The sequence below is a fragment of the Lampris incognitus genome, chromosome 14, assembly GCF_029633865.1.
Source record: "Lampris incognitus isolate fLamInc1 chromosome 14, fLamInc1.hap2, whole genome shotgun sequence".
NCBI lineage: Eukaryota > Metazoa > Chordata > Actinopteri > Lampriformes > Lampridae > Lampris > Lampris incognitus.
The window spans coordinates 48,163,021-48,183,199 of NC_079224.1; the positions used below are offsets into that span (position 1 = coordinate 48,163,021).

At 44.9% G+C, this 20,179-nt stretch overlaps 1 protein-coding gene across 6 annotated transcripts in view; it reads right to left on the reverse strand.

Annotated features, from left to right (window-relative positions):
• Positions 1-20,179, reverse strand: part of dlg1b (discs large MAGUK scaffold protein 1b) — a 189,056-nt gene that overhangs the window by 145,678 nt on the left and 23,199 nt on the right. For all 6 annotated transcript variants that reach the window (XM_056293198.1, XM_056293194.1, XM_056293196.1 and 3 more), the window contains exon 3: positions 1,125-1,288. In XM_056293198.1, the coding sequence (XP_056149173.1) occupies positions 1,125-1,288 (164 nt within the window). The remainder of the gene's footprint in view (positions 1-1,124; positions 1,289-20,179) is intronic.

A 20,179-nucleotide genomic window follows, 5' to 3' on the forward strand; every position in this document is an offset into this window, starting at 1 on the left:
CCGTACACTCTGACCCAAACAAGTCACATGTCAAGAACGCCTTAAAGCGGCCGTAAGTTTGTCGCATTTCTTCTGCGCGATGTCCTGTAGTGTCAACAGAGGGGAAAAAACAGTACAACAATCACGTCCAGTGAAAACCAAACAGCTTCAGCTTGTTTTATTAGATGTAAAACATGTTTTGATATATACTAAGATGTGTGACTCTTGGAAGAGCTATGTGTGGCAGACTCCGTTTATGCTATGACTTATCTAGCCTCTGTCATTTAGCGTTGCCTCGAAGTACTCTTCTTTCCCCTCACTTCACCTCTCCTAACCCTATCTCAGGACGCTGACCAACTCCATCACGTATTACATAAAACACGATAAATTGGCTCCTTCTGAGACTTTTCTTCAACAATAATTTCTATAATGAATGGGCCTCTAGAAGTCCACCTAGATTCCTGTGGAACAGACTTTTGGCAGATGAGGGTTATTGACTTGACAGCGATGACACACACTCCAAAACGCTGCATCTGCTTAACAGAGACTTGACTTGTACTGAAAGCCGACTCCGGAGAAGTGCTCATAACAACGTTAAGCAACAAATCTTAATAAGCGACCCGTCGTGCTGGAAAAGTCTCAAGGCTGTTTTGTTATAGGTGCTGCTATGAGTTTTGGAAAATGGTTTCAGAAGCAGCACGAAGTCTTGGAGAGCCGGAAAACTTGTATGTTTAGAAGAAGAAAAACTGAAAGATCACGATTAAATTCATCTCCAGATTTCAGGCATTCTTCTGAAGAGACAGGAGGTGGAAAACCAAACAGAACATACGAGGTTCTGGATTATCTATAGCTGACAGAACTGTGACAGAACTTCACCACATCAGAACCCGGGGAGGAAACCAGTGGATGCACATGGTTCTGTCATTTCCAACATAGCACACATAGCTGTATGTCAAGTCTATAGAAGATCCATCATCATCATCATCATCATTATCATCATTATTAATTTTTTCCAGTAATGAAAACCCAGTTCGCCAGACCAACTTCATAATAACCAGTGATACTTCTGAGAGGAACTTGTTCCTCCCACTGTGGCGGTAAAACACATCTCCTCGAGTTTGAAGCTGTCGTCAGCCGGGCCTTACCTCGATGCTGGTGCTAAGGCTGGGCAGGGTGTCAGAGGTCACCGTTGTGCTTTGAAGGCTGGAGAAGTCCCACAGGTTGACCGGGGGCATGGGCTCCACGCCCCTGGAAGACTCGCCGCATTTCTGACTGTCCAATAAGGTCACTTCGTAAAATTCCTGGATATCTGCCACAGAAGCGGAAGAAAAGAAGAACATCACCTTTACCGATCTGTATGCAAGAACAACGCAACGTCAATACAATTTATGAATTTATATTTTTCAAATTTCAGTTTCCAAAACTAATAATGGTAAAGGTTTGGCTTGTCAAAGACACTGGAACTTATAATTTTATTTGGCATTTCTGCTTTGGTTGAAAATAGTAAACATTTTAATAGAAGAAGCAAAATCTTCAGGAAAAGTTTGTTCCTTGTTGGATTTCAAATAGAACCTGCTTTGTTTATATCTAGAGTGATATGTATAGTGTACTGTCTATATGTAGTAATACATACTGGTCAATATTGGGATTTGAAAATAAGGGAAACTTTCTGTCGCCCCACCCCGAACCTTCCCACCACTGTCCACATACCCCTTACATTTAGGAAAGGGTACACACTAAGCCAGCACTTGCTTTAAAATATCAATGCAACAACGATTGGGTTAACTAGTTCTTACATTTTTTTGGGGGCGGGGGGTTTCCCCCCTCTTTTTTCTCCCAATTGTACTTGGCCAACTACCCCACTCTTCCGAGCCGTCCCGGTCTCTGCTCCACCCCCTCTGCCGATCCGGGGAGGGCTGCAGACTAACACATGCCTCCTCCTCCTAAACATGTGGAGTCACCAGCCGCTTCTTTTCACCTGACAGTGAGGAGTTTCACCAGTGGGGGGACGTAGCGCGTGGGGGGATCACGCTATTCCTCCCAGTTCCCCCTCCCCCCTGAACAGGCGCCCCAACCAACCAGAGAAGGCGCTAGTGCAGCGACCAGGACACATACCCACATCCAGCTTCCCACCCGTAGACACGGCCAATTGTGTCTGTAGGGACGCCTGACCAAGCCGGAGGTAACACGGGGATTCGAACCAGCAATCCCTGTGTTGGTACACTGTAAAAATTACTAAATATAGACAGTATGAAATGAATGAAAGCCACTTTATTCATTATCGAATTCTCAGAACTAATTGTATTCTTACAATGAATGTGTTCTCTGCATTTAACCATCCTATTGTATAGGAGCAGTGGGCAGCTGCAGCGCCCGGGGACCAACTCAAGTTTTTCTTTCCACTGCCTTGCTCAGGGGCAAAGGCAGGAGTATTAACCCTAACATGCATGTCTTTTTGATATCACTACATATCATTACACAGAGGCAGTACATTTTACTACATATAGATGATAGAGATCGCTACATATAGACAGTATATTATACATTTTACTACAAAGAAGATACATATTACTACATATAGATACTGTCTATATGTAGTAATATGTATCATCTATGTAGTAAAATGTCTTGTTACTCATTCTGATGAGATTGTAATTCTAGGTGATTTCAGTATTCATCTGAATAAGGCTGCTGATCCTGTAAGTAAAGCCTTTCTGGCACTAGTTGATAGTTTTGAGATCACTCAGTTTGTTCAATCTAAAGGAATAGCTGTTTCTGATCTGAATGTCTTACCAACCACATCTGCTGTGTCAGATCATTTTCTCATCAAATTTGAAGCTTCATTGACCTGTCCAGTTAATGTCAGCACAGATGTAATTGCCACTCGCCACATTGGTCCCTCCACTGTAGCTGCATTTGGCCAGCAGTTGCCTGAAGTCTTGGCTCCTTCCACTGTAGTGACTGACTGTTGAAAATGTCACTAGTGACTTAAATGTGGCCCTCTCTAGTCTCCTCGATTCAGTTGCACCTCTCACTACCAGAACCAAGCGACTAAAGAGGCCTACACCCTGGTTTAATGATGAGACACATGCTGTTAAGCGGGCCTGCAGGAGACTGGAACATAAATGGGGAAAATCAAAATTGGAAGTTTTTTACCTATTGTGGCACGAATGTTTATTGAAATACAAGAGTGCTTTATGTGCTGCAAAAACAGCGTATCTCTCTCACTAAATCAATATTAATAAACATAACCCCAGATTTCTCTTTGACACTGTATCTAAACTTACTAAAAAGCAGCCGTCTATTAGCTGCTCACCATTCACGGCCCATTAATTTCTAGACTTTTTCTGCAATAAGGTTGATGAGATCTTAAACAAAATTACTTCTCCAACTCCAGCTACTCCTGCAGATCCTGTCTTACCAAATTCATATCTATACAATGAGTCACTGACAGTCCCAGTTATTACAGCTTTTGAGACTATCTCTCTAGATACTCTGACTAAGTTCGTGTCAGCTACTAAACCAACTGCTTGCCTACTTGACCCCTTACCAGCAAAACTTTTTAAAGACCTCTGGCCTTTTCTGGGACCTACAATGCTAGATATTGTTAATTTATCACTTACTACTGGCATTGTTCCCAGTAGTTTTAAGACAGCTGTGGTTAAACCTCTACTTAATAAAAAACCGCACCTCGATCCTGGGTCTATTAATTAATATCAACCAGTCTCTAATCTTCCATTCTTTTCTAAAGTACTAGAGAGTGTTGTGTATCAACAACTTTCGACCCATATAGAAGAAAACCATCTATAGGAACCTTTTCAATCTCAGTGCAGCCTTTGACACCACTGATCACTGTATACTATTATTCATTCATCCATCATCCAAACCACTTATCCTTACTCAGGGTCACGGGGATGCTGGAGCCTATCCCAGCAGCCATTGGGCGGCAGGCGGGGAGACACCCTGGACAAGCCGCCAGTCCATCACAGGGCGCGCGCACACACACACACACACACACACCCTAGGGACAATTTAGTATGGCCGATTCACCTGACCTGCATATCTTTGGACTGTGGGAGGAAACCAGAGCACCCGGAGGAAACCCACGCAGACATGGGAAGAACATGCAAACTCCTCACAGAGGATGACCCGGGATGACCCCCCAAGGTTGGACTACCCCGGAGCTCAAACCCAGGACCTTCTTGCTGTGAGGCGACCACACTAACCACTGCCCCTATATACTATATACTGTATACTATTAGACAGATAAAATCGTAATTTTGGTGTCTCTGGCTTAACCATCTCCTGGCTTAAATCTTACTTATCTGGAAGAACACATTATGTCTGCTATAGTAATATTACATCAAAATTCTGACGTTAAATATGGTGTACCTCAGGGCTCAGTTCTTGGCCATCTACTTTTCTCTCTTTATATTTCACCTCTTGGTCAAATTATATGCAGTTATGGAATACATTTTCATCGCTATCCTGATGATACTCAGCTGTATGTGCCATAAGGGCTGATGATCATACGCAAATTAATTATTTAGAGGCCTACTTGGCCACTGTGAAAAATTGGATGTCACTAAACTTTCTGCTTTTAAATTCGGATAAAACCGAGATTGCTGGTCATTGGCCCTGCTAGACACAGACACCAATTTCATCAAATAACGATAACAATCAACTATATGTAGTGATATGTGTAGTGTACTGTCAATATGTACTAATTTGTATAGTATACTGTCTATATGCAGCAAAATGTATAGTGTACTTTCTATATGCAGTAATATATACCGTATATTTCGTAATATGTATAGTACACTGCCTATATGTAGTAATATGTATGGTGTACCGACTATGTAGTAATGTGTATAGTGTACCATCTTGGTATTAATATGTATAGTGTACCATCTATATATGCAGTGATATGTATAGTGTATTGTCTATATGTAGATATTATATATATGTAGGAAAAAAACTTTTTTTCCTACATCTATATTGATATTCCGCTCATTTGTTGAGCACTTTTATCAACACCACTGACGGTTTCGGGGGAAAAAAACACTCTCTCTCTCTCTCTCTTTATATACGTATATATATATAAAATCCAGTGAGTCAAGTAAATTCTTTATGAGACAGTACAAGCCTGTTTCATGCCATAAGCAATGATCAGCTGTCAATAAAGCCACTTCGGGAAAGCACATACCATCTGATATGTGCTTTCTCGAGTAGCTTTATACTATTACTATGCATACTATATATATATATATATAGTATATATATATATATATACACACACACATATATATATATATATATATATACACACACACACACACACACACACACACACACACATATATATATATATATATATATATATATATATATATATACACACACACACACACACACATACATACATACATATATATATAGCGTATTATCTATATGTAGTAATATCAGCGACACGGGGGCCCAGTGGTTAACACTGCCGCCTCACAGCAAGAAGGTCCTGGGTTCAAACCCCAGGGTTGTCCAACCTTGGGGTCATCCCAGGTCGTCCTCTGTGTGGAGTTTGCATGTTCTCCCCGTGTCTGCGGTGGGTTTTCTCCGGGTGCTCCGGCTTCCCCCACCATCAACAAGACATGCATGTTAGGGTTAATACTCCTGTCTGTGTCCCTGACCAAGGCAATGGAAAGAAGACCTGGAGTTGGTCCCCGGGTGCTGTACGGCGGCTGCCCACTACTCCTACAGCTACACAGCTAGGATGGGTTAAATGCAGAAAAGAATTTCCCTTTGGGTACCAATACAGCATATCAAAATGATTTTTTTTTAAATATATATATAGTGTATTGTCTATACGTAGTAATATGTATAGTGTGTTGTCTGTATGTAGTAATATGTGACATGATGAGATCGAAGATGGCGCTGTACTATGGCAACTTGCTCCAAGCTACTCTCGTTTTGTTGTTTGTTCTGTGCAACGTATGGATTGTTCCATGACGACTACTGGCATACTGGAGTATGCTTCTTTGTTAACAATTGATGGTTCACTGACACCGACATGGTGCACTGGAAATAGTCTCTCAGTCCTGTTCACCGAGTTGTAACAAGCAACAATAAGGTGCATACCATTCTATGTCCCAAGGGCATTCCCCCGCTTGTTGTTAACTGCTGTCAACATACCGTCACAAGCTACTGCAGCAGGGGTGCTGGTTGAACTGTATGGAGTCATTAGCACGCAGGAGAACTTGCACCCTGAGGCCATTTCAATTGTGGCTGTGCTACCAAAATTTTACCAACATATCACCTGCCCAACCAGAGGCAATAAGACCCTCGACCACTTTTAATCCACGGTCAAGACAGCTTACAGGTCTGTCCCACAACCTCACTTTGGGAAATCCGATCACTTGTCAGTGCTCTCGCTTCCTGCCTACAAGCAGAAAGTAAAGTATGTGCAGCCCACAGTACAGTGCTGGACTACGGAACATGAATCCAAACCTCAGGGATGTTTTGATTCAACAGACTGGGCAGTCTTCAAGTATTCAGCCTCGAGTTTGGATGAGTATGCTGAATCGGTCACTGGCTATGCTAGATTCTGTGTGGATAACTGTATCCCTGTACGGTCTATTCCCTCCTACCCCAGCCAGAAGCCCTGGATTAACAGTGACATTTGCCTGAGGTTGATGGCGCGTACCACTGCTTTTAAATAAGGGGGCAAGGAATGATCCAAAAAAATCCAGGTATGACTTAAGGAGAGCCATCAAAGCCGCTAAAAGACAATATAGGGACAAACTGGAAAAGGACTACAGTGGCTGTGATTCGCAGCGCATGTGGAGGGGGCCGCAGCCGATTATAAATCTAAACCCAGTGTGGTTATCAACACCTCCGCCTCTCTCCTGGATGAGCTTAACAACTTTTATGCCCACTTTGAAGCTAACAACTTGGACCCAGTGACAGCAGCACAGTGCCCACACGATGAAGTCGATCTACAGGGGACAGAGGCTGATGTGAGTAAAACTTTTAAAAGGGTTAAGGCTTATAAAGCTGCTAAGGCTTATGAAGCTACTGGTCCAGACAGCATTCCTTCCTTTGGATTTGGGAATAGTTGCAATCGCAGCATTGTGAGATGGTGACAGACATCTATGTGAAGAGGGAACGACCATTCTTGAACCGAGGGGGAGGTCTACGGGCCCTGACACCCCAGGCCGAGGGTTGGCCGTCAGCCAATGCCGGTCCATCAGAGAGCGTCTGTGACCCCAGTTTTCACGGTGTTTCCCGCACCGTCAGCACTAGTCAGACCCCTGTCGGCAGCTTTTCGGCCGATTCAGCATGTTAAATCGGCGGAGCCTGTCAGTGAGAGAGATCACTCCGATTGGCTGTTCAGCTTAGCAAATCAGTGCAGAACGTATACATGCTAGTTGGCCGTCAGCTGTAGTCTTTGCAGTGTGTTCAACTGCTACTTTTTGGCCCAGACGGCAGGCGACATGAGGTGATGCAACAGTCGGCCTTCGTCACCACTAGTTGCTTTGGTGTGTCGGGGCCCTAAGAGTACATCTGTCACCATCTTACAGTGCTGTGATTGCAACTATTCCCCAATCCTCTGTGAACAGTACACACGACCACTGTAACTCTAGTTAATGGTCAGGGTCATTTGCATATGAAACCCATTGTTGGTTTCGGTGGTTATACGACTGTATTGTTTATAAGGGTGGGGACACCTGCAGTCAGTTGGGACTGAAGAGGTCACCTAGATGAGTGATGAAACGCTTCTCTCAATAATCGCTGTGTCCAGATGAACTGACTCTATTCTCTGGAAGTTCATTGTTCGTTATTTTACTCAATTTTTTACCTAAAATTAAGCAATATACCTTAGCAAGTCATTATTTGGATTCTGAATGACAATAAAAGAGCAAAGGGTCATTTTTGCTTTCTTTCTTCCTCAAAAATAATAAAAAGATCCTAGATTCAATAAAGGCAAGATTTAAATGGAATGGAAATCCGAGCTGAATCAAAACGTTCGAAAGGACGCCCAATGCTAAACATGAGGTATTCACGGTGAAAAACTCAAAAAACAAAAACAAAAAACTCACAAGACATCTTAAAACTCACAGTCTGACAGATTCTGAAGGACTGTAGACGATTCATTCCCTGTTTAACAAAATGAGAAGTCTGCAGACATGAGTAAGGTCATGTAGATAGTGAAGATAACGCTCCAGTGAATGAGCTCATTCTGTTCCATTCAGACTGGGTTGTATTTCAGAACAGACCTTCAGATTCAGTCAGAAATGCAGTCCTACCTCGTGGTGTCTGGTGCTGAAATACACCCGCAGTGCTGGGTGGGTGGGGTGGGGTGGGGTGGGGGTCAATCACAGCTGTTACAACAGTCATCAAGTTACAGCTGCACCAAAACCAGACGCCAAACAACTGGACCCCCTGTGTAATGTTTGTCTGATCTAGACAAACATGCCGAGGTACGTCTCCGACCCTGATCAACACGTTTCTGAGTGGATACGGCATCTTTACAACACACACGGAGACACGTGATTGAGGCTCAACGTTTTCAACGTACACCGACATCGTGTTAGACCGCCGTCGATGCTTCTTCTCTTCAACTCGAAACTTTTCTATACCGAGTGTTTCTGATGTCAAAACATAATCCAGGATTAGAGGCATTTCTTCTTTCCTGAAGCATGACATTACTACTAAATATCATATAATATCTACTACTACTACAACTACTACTACTACTACTGCTGCTACTACTTTCCACTGCTCCCGTTAGGGGACGTCACAGCGGATCATCCGTCTCCATCTCTTCCTGTCCTCTGCATCTTCCTCTGTCACACCAGCCACCTGCATGTCCTCCCTCACCACATCCATAAACCTCCTCTTTGGCCTTCCTCTTCTCCTCTTCCCTGGCAGCTCCATATTCAGCATCCTTCTCCCAGTATACTCAGCATCTCTCCTCCACACATGTCCAAACCATCTCAATCTTGCCTCTCTTGCTTTGTCTCCAAACCGTCCAACCTGAGCTGTCCCTCTAATATACTCCTTCCTAATCCTGTCCTTCTTCATCACTCCCAGTGAAAATCTTATCATCTTCATCTCTGCCACCTCCAGCTCCTCCTCCTGTCTTTTCATCAGTGCCACTGTCTCCAAACCATATAACATAGCTGGTCTCACTACCATCTTGTAAACCTTCCCTTTAACTCTTGCTGGTACCCTTCTGTCACAAATCACTCCTGACACTCTTCTCCACCCACTCCAACCTGCCTGCACCCTCTTCTTCACCTCTCTCCTGCACTCCCCGTTGCTTTGGACAGTTGACCCCAAGTATTTAAACTCATACACCTTCATCATCTCTACTCCTTTGATCCTCATCATTCTACTGTCCTCCCTCTCATTCATGCATATGTATTCTGTCTTGCTTCTACTGACTTTCATTCCTCCCTGGAGGTAACACGGGGATTCGAACCGGCGAGCTCCATCTTGGTAGGCAAAGGATTAGACCGCCATGCTATCCGGATGCCCCGGAGTAGGTTTTAATCTAGTCTTGTTTTTTCTCTGTCAGATGTTTCAGACTTTTCTACAATTAGACGTCACGTCAATGGTTAATGCAGTTATTGAAATGTTGTGTTGATAGGCTACATGGTTGTTTTTTCACTATGAGATGGACAGCCTAATTGGTATTAGAATATATATATATATATAGGTGTGTGTGTGTGTAGAGTACAGTTTATTTCCATTTTTATGGTATTCAGGTACGAGCGGTGGAAAGAACACGTTGAGGAGCTCCTGAACCCAGCTAACACGTCCTCAGTGGAGGAGGTAGAGTCTGAAGACTCAGGGGAAGCCCCACCTATATCCCCGGCAGAGGTCTCTGGGGTAGTTCAAAAGCTCCTCGGTGGCAAGGCACCAGGTGTGGATGAGAGTCGCCCTGAGATGCTGAAGCTCTGGACATGGCTGGGCTGTCTTGGTACCATAGGTCTTTCGTTTGAAAATGTGACTACATTTTATTTAATTTGAATGTGACAATTTCATCTCAAAGATGTTGAAAACATGGTTTTATTTAAAAGACGTTATAAAATGTTAAAAACAAAAACAGCCTATCTTGTTTTATTCAGTGTGTTTTCATTTTCAATTGAAACGGGGGGGGGGGTCATTTTATAATCAGGTAGTCTGATATTCGGGAAACCCAGCCACTGAGGATGCACAAGCCAGTGCATCCTTAGTGCCGGTCCCAAGCCCGGACAAATGGGGAGGGTTGCGTCAGGAGGGGCATCCGGCGTAAAATCTTTGCCAAATGAAATATGCGGATCATAAATAAGACTTACATACCGGATCGGTCGAGGCCCGGGTTACCAACGACCGCCACCGGTACTATTAACCAGCAGGGTGTTGGTGGAAACTATGCTACAGTTGGGCGAAGGAGAAGGAGAGGAGGAAAGCATGTCCAGAGGCAGCTAGAGAGGAGGAAGGGTAGGCATGTGGAGGTGAGAGTTGGAACTTTGAATGTTGGCACTATGACTGGTAAAGGGAGAGAGAGAGCTGGCTGACATGATGGAAAGAAGAAAGGTAGGCATACTGTGTGTGCAAGAGACCAGGTGGAAGGGGAGTAAGGCCAGGAGTATCGGAGGTGGGTTCAAACTCTTCTACCATGGTGTGAATGGGAGGAGAAATGGGGTAGGGGTCATTCTGAAGGAAGAGTATGTCAAGGGCGTGCTGGAGGTGAAGAGAGTGTCAGACAGAGTGATGAGTATGAAGCTGGAAATTGAAGGTTTATTGCTGAATGTTATCAGCACATATGCTCCGCAAGTTGGGTGTGAGATGTAAGAGAAAGAAGAATTCTGGAATGAGTTGGACGACATGGTGGAGAGGGTACCCAAGGAGGAGAGAGTGGTGATTGGAGCGGACTTCAATGGACATGTTGGTGAAGGGAACAGAGGTGATGAGGAGGTGATGGGAAAGTATGGAGTCAAGAAGAGAAATGTGGAAGGACAGATGGTGGTCGATTTTGCGAAAAGGATGGAAATGGCTGTGGTGAATACATATTTCAAGAAGAGGGAGGAACACAGGGTGACATACAAGAGTGGAGGAAAGTGCACACAGGTGGACTATATCTTATGTAGAAGGCGCCATCTAAAAGGGATTGGAGACTGCAAGGTGGTGACAGGGGAGAACGTAGCTAGGCAGCATCGGATGGTGGTCTGTAGGATGACTTTGGAGACCAAGAAGAGGAAGCGAGTGAAGACACAGCCGAAGATCAAATGGTGGAAGTTGAAGAAGGAAGACTGTTGTGTGGAGTTCAGGCAGGAGGTAAGACAGGCACTGGGTGGTAGTGAAGAGTTGCCAGATGGCTGGAAAACCACTGCAGAAATAGTGAGGGAGACAGCTAGGAAGGTACTTGGTGTGTCATCAGGACAGAGGAAGGAAGACAAGGAGACTTGGTGGTGGAATGAGGAAGTACAGCAAAGTATACAGAGGAAAAGGTTGGCAAAGAAGAAGTGGGATAGTCAGAGAGATGAAGAAAGTAGACAGGAGTACAAGGAGATGCAGCGTAAAGCAAAGAGAGAGGTGGCAAAGGCAAAGGAAAAGGCGTATGGTGAGTTGTATGACAGGTTAGACACTAAGGAAGGAGAAAAGGACTTGTACCGATTGGCTAGACAGAGGGACCAAGCTGCAAAGGATGTGCAGCAAGTTAGGGCGATCAAGGATAGAGATGGAAATGTGCTGACAAGCGAGGAGAGTGTGCTAAGAAGGTGGAAGGAGTACTTTGAGGGGCTGATGAATGAAGAAAATGAGAGAGAGAGAAGGTTGGATGATGTAGGGATAGTGAATCAGGAAGTTCAGCGGATTAGCAAGGAGGAAGTGAGGGCAGCTATGAAGAGGATGAAGAATGGAAAGGCAGTTGGTCCTGATGACATACCTGTGGAGGCATGGAGGTGTTTAGGAGAGATGGCAGTGGGGTTTTTAACTAGATTGTTTAACACAATCCTGGAAAGTGAGAGGATGCCTGAGGAGTGGAGAAGAAGCATACTGGTACCGATTTTCAAGAACAAGGGCGATGTGCAGAACTGTAACAACTACAGAGGTATAAAGTTGATCAGCCACAGCATGAAGATTTGGGAAAGAGTAATAGAAGCTAGGTTAAGAGGAGAGGTGATGATCAGCGAGCAGCAGTATGGTTTCATGCCACGAAAGAGCACCACAGATGTGATGTTTGCTTTGAGAATGTTGATTGAGAAGTATAGAGAAGGCCAGAAAGAGTAGCATTGTGTCTTTGTAGATTTAGAGAAAGCTTATGACAGAGTGCCGAGAGAGGAGGTGTGGTATTGTATGAGGAAGTCAGGAGTTGCAGAGAAGTATGTAGGAGTGGTGCAGGATACGTATGAGGGAAGTGTGACAATGGTGAGGTGTGCGGTTGGAATGACAGATGGGTTCAAGGTGGAGGTGGGATTACATCAAGGATCGGCTCTTAGCCCTTTCTTGTTTGCAATGGTGATGGACAGGTTGACGGACAAGATCAGGCAGGAGTCTCCATGGACGATGATGTTCGCGGATGACATTGTGATCTGTAGCGAGAGTAGGGTGCAGGTCGAGGAGAGCCTGGAGAGGTGGAGGTATGCACTGGAGAGAAGAGGAATGAAAGTCAGTAGGAGCAAGACGGAATACCTATGCGTGAATGAGAGGGAGGACAGTGGAATGGTCAGGATGCAAGGAGTGGAGGTGACGAAGGCATCTGAGTTTAAATACTTGGGGTCAACTGTCCAAAGTAACGGGGAGTGCAGTAGAGAGGTGAAAAAGAGAGTGCAGGCAGGTTGGAGTGGGTGGAGAAGAGTGTCAGGAGTGATTTGCGACAGAAGGGTATCAGCAAGAGTTAAAGGGAAAGTTTACAAGATGGTTGTGAGACCAGCTATGTTATATGGTTTGGAGACAGTGGCACTGACGAAAAGACGGAGGCGGAGCTGGAGGTGGCAGAGTTGAAGATGCTAAGATTTTCACTGGGAGTAATGAAGAAGGACAGGATTAGGAACGATTATATTAGAGGGACCGCTCAGGTTGGACGGTTTGGAGACAAAGCAAGAGAGGCAAGACTGAGATGGTTTGGACATGTGTGGAGGAGAGATGCTGGGTATACTGGGAGATGGATGCTGAATATGGAGCTGCCAGGGAAGAGGAGAAGAGGAAGGCCAAAGAGGAGGTTTATGGATGTGGTGAGGGAAGACATGCAGGTGGCTGGTGGGACAGAGGAAGACGCAGAAGACAGGAAGAAATGGAAAGGGATGATCCGCTGTGGCGCCCCCTAACGGGAGCAGCCGAAAGTAGTAGTAGTCTGATATTCGGGTCAGTATGGTAGTACTTTTCACTATGCCCAACAGAAAGTACTTTCCACTACGCCCAGGGGAAAGTACTTTTCACTACGCCCAGCAAAAAGTACTTCTCACTATGCCCAGCAGAAAGTACTTTTCACTACACCCAGCAGAAAGTACTTTTCACTACACCCAGCAGAAAGTACTTTTCACTATGCCCAGCAGAAAGTACTTTTCACTACGCCCAGCAAAAAGTACTTTTCAGGGTGCCCAGCAGAAAGTACTTTTCAGGGTGCCCAGCAGAAAGTACCTTTCACTACGCCCAGCAGAAAGTACTTTTCACTACGCCCAGCAGAAAGTACTTTTCACGGCGCCCAGCAGAAAGTACTTTTCACTATGCCCAGCAGAAAGTACTTTTCACTACGCCCAGCAGAAAGTACTTTTCACTACGCCCAGCAGAAAGTACTTTTCACTACGCCCAGCAGAAAGTACTTTTCACGGCGCCCAGCAGAAAGTACTTTTCACTATGCCCAGCAGAAAGTACTTTTCACTACGCCCAGCAGAAAGTACTTTTCACTACGCCCAGCAGAAAGTACTTTTCACGGCGCCCAGCAGAAAGTACTTTTCACTATGCCCAGCAGAAAGTACTTTTCACTACGCCCAGCAGAAAGTACTTTTCACTACGCCCAGCAGAAAGTACTTTTCACGGCGCCCAGCAGAAAGTACTTTTCACTATGCCCAGCAGAAAGTACTTTTCACTACGCCCAGCAGAAAGTACTTTTCCCTACACCCAGCAGAAAGTACTTTTCACTATGCCCAGCAGAAAGTACTTTTCACTACGCCCAGCAGAAAGTACTTTTCACTACGCCCAGCAGAAAGTACTTTTCACGGCGCCCAGCAGAAAGTACTTTTCACTACGCCCAGCAGAAAGTACTTTTCACTACGCCCAGCAGAAAGTACTTTTCACTACGCCCAGCAGAAAGTACTTTTCACTATGCCCAGCAGAAAGTACTTTTCACTATGCCCAGCAGAAAGTACTTTTCACTACGCCCAGCAGAAAGTACTTTTCACTACGCCCAGCAGAAAGTACTTTTCAGGGTGCCCAGCAGAAAGTACTTTTCACTACACCCAGCAGAAAGTACTTTTCACTACGCCCAGCAGAAAGTACTTTTCAGGGTGCCCAGCAGAAAGTACTTTTCACTACACCCAGCAGAAAGTACTTTTCACTACGCCCAGCAGAAAGTACTTTTCACTATGCCCAGCAGAAAGTACTTTTCACTACGCCCAGCAGAAAGTACTTTTCAGGGTGCCCAGCAGAAAGTACTTTTCAGGGTGCCCAGCAGAAAGTGGTTAAAATCAGTTTATGTTTACATTTAAAAGATGTGCAGCCTATCGTCACTAACCAGCGTAGAGCCGACAGGGGGGGGTGCGTCTCTATGAAGTAGTATGTCCCAACAGCAGTCATACTTTTTGCTGACATACTAGTAGTATGCTGGGAGACAGTACACGTATGTAGTATGTGGTAAGTAATATGTGACATCAAGTGTATAGCACAAACAGCGGCAACAAGCGTGTTTATGTCACCTGAATCCGCCGGTCAAAGGTCAACAACACCAGGGCGTCTGGGTGGTGTGGCGGTCTATTCCGTTGCCTACCAACTTGGGGATCGCCGGTTCGAATCCCCGTGTTACCTCCGGCTTGGTCGGGCGTCCCTACAGACACAATTGGCCGTGTCTGCGGGTGGGAAGCCAGATGTGGGAATGTGTCCTGGTCGCTGCACTAGCGCCTCCTCTGGTGGGTCGGGGCGCCTGTTCAGGGGGGCGGGGGAACTGGGGGGAATAGCGTGATCCTTCCACGTGCTACGTCCCTGTGATGGCCACACCTGTGGCCTCACAACTGATCTAAATGGCAGAGGGCGCTGTTGCTGCCGAGGGGCTACCTGTGAGGCTTGGGCCAAAGCATCCGCCCCTGGAAACACAGCCCTTTTATGGAGCAAGTGGCCAATTGGGCCAAACCAAGTGCCGGCCACATCATGGGGGGATTTAGTTTAGAGTTTAGTAATGTTTTGGGTTGTATTAGTTTATTGATTTATTTTGTTAATGGCTGGATGCAATTGGGGAGAAAAAGGGGGAAAATAATCCAAAAAAAGAAAATAAAAGTTCAGCAACACCAAAGGGCAGAGGGAAGCGACAGAAATTCCTCACAACCAGATGTGGCCCATGTTCTCGCTCCTCACATGCATTTGAATCGAAAACAAATGTTTCCCCCTCCTCCCCCCAGTTGTACTTGGCCTATTACCCCACTCCTCCCAGCCGTCCCTGTCTCTGCTCCACCCCCTCTGCTGATCCAGGAGGGCTGCAGACTACCACATGCCTCCTCCCATACATGTGGAGTCGCCAGCCGCTTCTTTTCACCTGACGACGAGGAGTTTCCCCGGGGGGAAGTAGCATGTGTGAGGATCACGCTATTCCCCCCAGTTACCCCTCCTCCCCCTGAACAGGCGCCCCGACCGACCAGAGGAGGCGCTAGTGCAGCGACCAGGACACATACCCACATCCGGCTTCCCACCCGCAGACACGGCCAATTGTGTCTGTAGGGACGCCCGACCAAGCCGGAGGCAACACGGGGATTCGAACCGGCGGTCCCCGTGTTGGTAGGCAATGGAACAGACCGCCTCGCCACCCGGACACGAACTGAACACAAAATGTAACACGATTTCTCCTTCACTGCTTAAAGAAACATCTCTATTGCTTCAGACAACTTGGCAGACGTGTGCAGTGAAGAGAAACAAACCAGAGCAGGTTGCAGGGAGTCCAGGCAGCCCGGATGACCTGCAGCAGCTCGCCACCGCCGCCGCCACCCGCCACCCGCCGCTCCTTTCACAGTGTGCGGTTGGTCCGTTTCTTTCCAAAGTTGTGTCTCTCAGCATGCTTGTGTGTCTCTCTGCCGGTCATCATGACCCCCTCATGCTGCACCACCAAACACTCACTCCATCACCAGCCTGGCTATCTTTAGCTCCTGCAAGAGCTGCAGCGCGTTTCCTGTTTTACTGCCAACAGATGTGATCCCAGATCAGATGTTAACACATCCTTCACTCCCGCTCTCACTGCTGAGATGACGAGATGTTTATAGACGTACACCTGCTGGGACAAGAGCTGTAGTATGCATGGAATCCACACGGAACTGGTTATTATTATCATTATTACTATTATTATTATCATCATTATTACTATTACTATTATGATTATTATTATATTACTATTATTATCATTAGTACTATTACTATTATTATTATATTACTATTATTATCATTAGTACTATTACTATTGTTATTATATTACTATTATTATCATTAGTACTATTACTATTATTATCATCATTATTACTATTATTATCATTATTACTATTACTATTATTATTATCATCATTATTACTATTATGATGATTATTACTATTACTATTATTATCATTAGTACTATTACTATTATGATTATTATTATATTACTATTATTATCATTAGTACTATTACTATTATTATTATCATCATTATTACTATTATTATCATTATTACTATTACTATTATTATTATCATCATTATTACTATTATGATTATTATTATATTACTATTATTATCATTAGTACTATTACTATTATTATTATATTACTATTATTATCATTATTACTATTACTATTATTACTGTTATTATTATTATCATTATTAGTATTACTATTATTATTACGATTATTATCATTATTACTATTACTACTGTTATTATTATCATTATCATTATTACTATTATGATTATTATTATCATCATTATTACTATTACTATTATGATTATTATCATTATTACTATTACTATTATTACTATTATGATTATTATTACTATTATTATTACTATTACTATTATGATTATTACTATTATGGTTATTATTATTATTACTATTGCACCCGACTGTATGGAATGACATCGTACCCCACTTCACTGTATCGTACAGACAACAAACGGTGAATCACACTGTAATGATATTATGGCTGCTTAAAATGAATGTAGATTCGTGTCCGGGTAGCGTGGCGGTCTATTCTGTTGCCTACCAATACGGGGATCGCCGGTTTGAATCCCCGCGTTACCTCCGGCTTGGTCGGGCGTCCCTACAAACACAGTTGGCCGTGTCTGTGGGTGGGAAGCCAGATGTGGGTATGTGTCCTGGTCGCTGCACTAGCGCCTCCTCTGGTTGGTCGGCACGCCTGTTCGGGGGGGAGGGGACTGGGGGGAATAGCGTGATCCTCCCACACACTACGTCCCCCTGGTGAAACTCCTCACTGTCAGGTGAAAAGAAGTGGCTGGTGACTCCACATGTATGGGAGGAGGCATGTGGTAGTCTGCAGCCCTCCTGGATCAGCAGAGGGGGTGGAGCAGAGACCGGGACGGCTCGGGAGAGTGGGGTAAATGGCCTGGTACAATTGGGGAGAAGGGGGGAGGGGGGTGTAGACTCATCAGAGGGCTGGTGAGGTGTGGAAACAGGAGTCAGAGGGAGCGATACACACCTCCACACATGATAAGTGACCACATGAGGAGTGGAAGTGTTGACGGACACCAGCAGGGAGGGAGACGTGGATCAGGTATCAGCAGATTGAAATAAGTGCTGGATCACATGACGGCACGCCACCTCATTAGGCTGAGTATTTTTATAGCAAACACACCCACACACACACACACCCACACACACACACACAACTTATTTGTAAAGCACTTTTGAACACAATGTTTATTACGGAGTCCCAGATGACACGAGCAGGGTACAACGTTCGAGAGACAAGCGACTGGTGCTGCCGGCATGCCAGACAGATTTAATCCGGTCACCGCCTTTAAAAAGTACTTTGAGCCATTTAGCGTGGTATGTCCGTATTTAGCAGGCTTCCCGACTCCGCCTTTGTTTAATCTGAAGACGGCACGCTGGTGAAATCAAGTCTGAACCACGGAACACGAGGAAGAAACAGGTTTTCCGGTTCAGACTGCTTCCAACATGTGTGTTTAAAGGAGTGAAGGAATCCTCCGTCAGGGGGGAGAACACCACCTTTATCTCCACCAGGGCAACTCTGACTGCATGTTGGAAAACCCTTCTGGAAACACAGTTCTGGGAGTAGACCTGACCTGACTCGAGTCAGCACTTTACCGTCGGTCGGCAAGTATTTCGGAGAACAAGAGTATAGAAGTCTGACAAGTCCGGTCTGAGGGCAGCTTGTAAAACCAGGCTGTGCCTCTCCTCTTCCAAACTCCCGTGTTATTCTGGGACGACGCGGTATTAAAAGCAGGCTTACTGAGAAGGCCGCCATCAGAAATAACCACGGCTTCCTTCGGCGGGCCAGGACAGACGTCCGCACGGCTCTCTGCTCGCAGTCATATCCAGCACACGCCGGCTTTAAAAGCCATCACCCGCCTCGCCTCCGGCTCCTCCACACAGGAGTCACGCCGACCTCACGGCCCTCTGACAGGAAGAGCCACTTACTCTCATTTCCCTTTTACTGAAAGGGACTCGCCAGCGAGCTGCGGAGCGTTGGGAAAGAGAGGAGACGGCAATAAATAGACAGACAGACAGACAGACAGACAGACAGACAGACAGACAGACAGACAGACAGACAGACAGACAGACAGACAGACAGACAGACAGATAGATAGATAGATAGATAGATAGATAGATAGATAGATAGATAGATAGATAGATAGATAGATAGATAGATAGATAGATAGATAGATAGATAGATAGATAGATAGATAGATAGATAGATAGATAGACAGACAGACAGACAGACAGACAGACAGACAGACAGACAGACAGACAGACAGACAGACAGATAGACACAGACATAGATAGATAGATAGATAGATAGATAGATAGATAGATAGATAGATAGATAGATAGATAGATAGATAGATAGATAGATAGATAGATAAGACAGACAGACAGACAGACAGACAGACAGACAGACAGACAGACAGACAGACAGACAGACAGACAGACAGACAGATAGATAGGACAGACGGACAGACGGACAGACAGACAGACAGACAGATAGATAGACAGATAGACACAGACATAGATAGATAGATAGATAGATAGATAGATAGATAGATAGATAGATAGATAGATAGATAGATAGATAGATAGATAGATAGATAGACAGACAGACAGACAGACAGACAGACAGACAGACAGACAGACAGACAGACAGACAGACAGATAGATAGGACAGACGGACAGACAGACAGACAGACAGACAGACAGACAGACAGACAGACAGACAGACAGACAGACAGACAGACAGACAGACAGACAGACAGATAGACAGATAGACAGATAGATAGATAGATAGATAGATAGATAGATAGATAGATAGATAGATAGATAGATAGATAGATAGATGGATGGATGGATGGATGGATGGATGGATGGATGGATGGATGGATAGATAACAGAAGAACAGAAAACAGTCACAGACGTTCTCTGTCTGGACTCGGCCAGGATCAGGAGCTGATCCCTCCCGACTCCTTTCGGAGCCTCGGGTTCTTTGACCTTTGAGTCTTGGTTCTCCACGGTGACCAGAGAACCTCTACAGTCCCACCAGAACCGCTTCCATTACAGAAACGCTGATGCTCCTGCCTGCCGGCCGGCCGGCCTTATAATACTTTCTTATTTTCGCTCAGTTTCATGGTTTATTTTTCTTTTAAACAATCGTTAGAAATACAGGGACTGGAAAAGGAAGCGATTTCGGGACCACTTTCAGCTCATTAGGAGAGACCGGATCTGACTTTTTTTTTTTTTTTTTAATTTATTTCTGATTTTTCCCTTTTTTCTCCCAATTTAGTGGCCAATCGATCCCT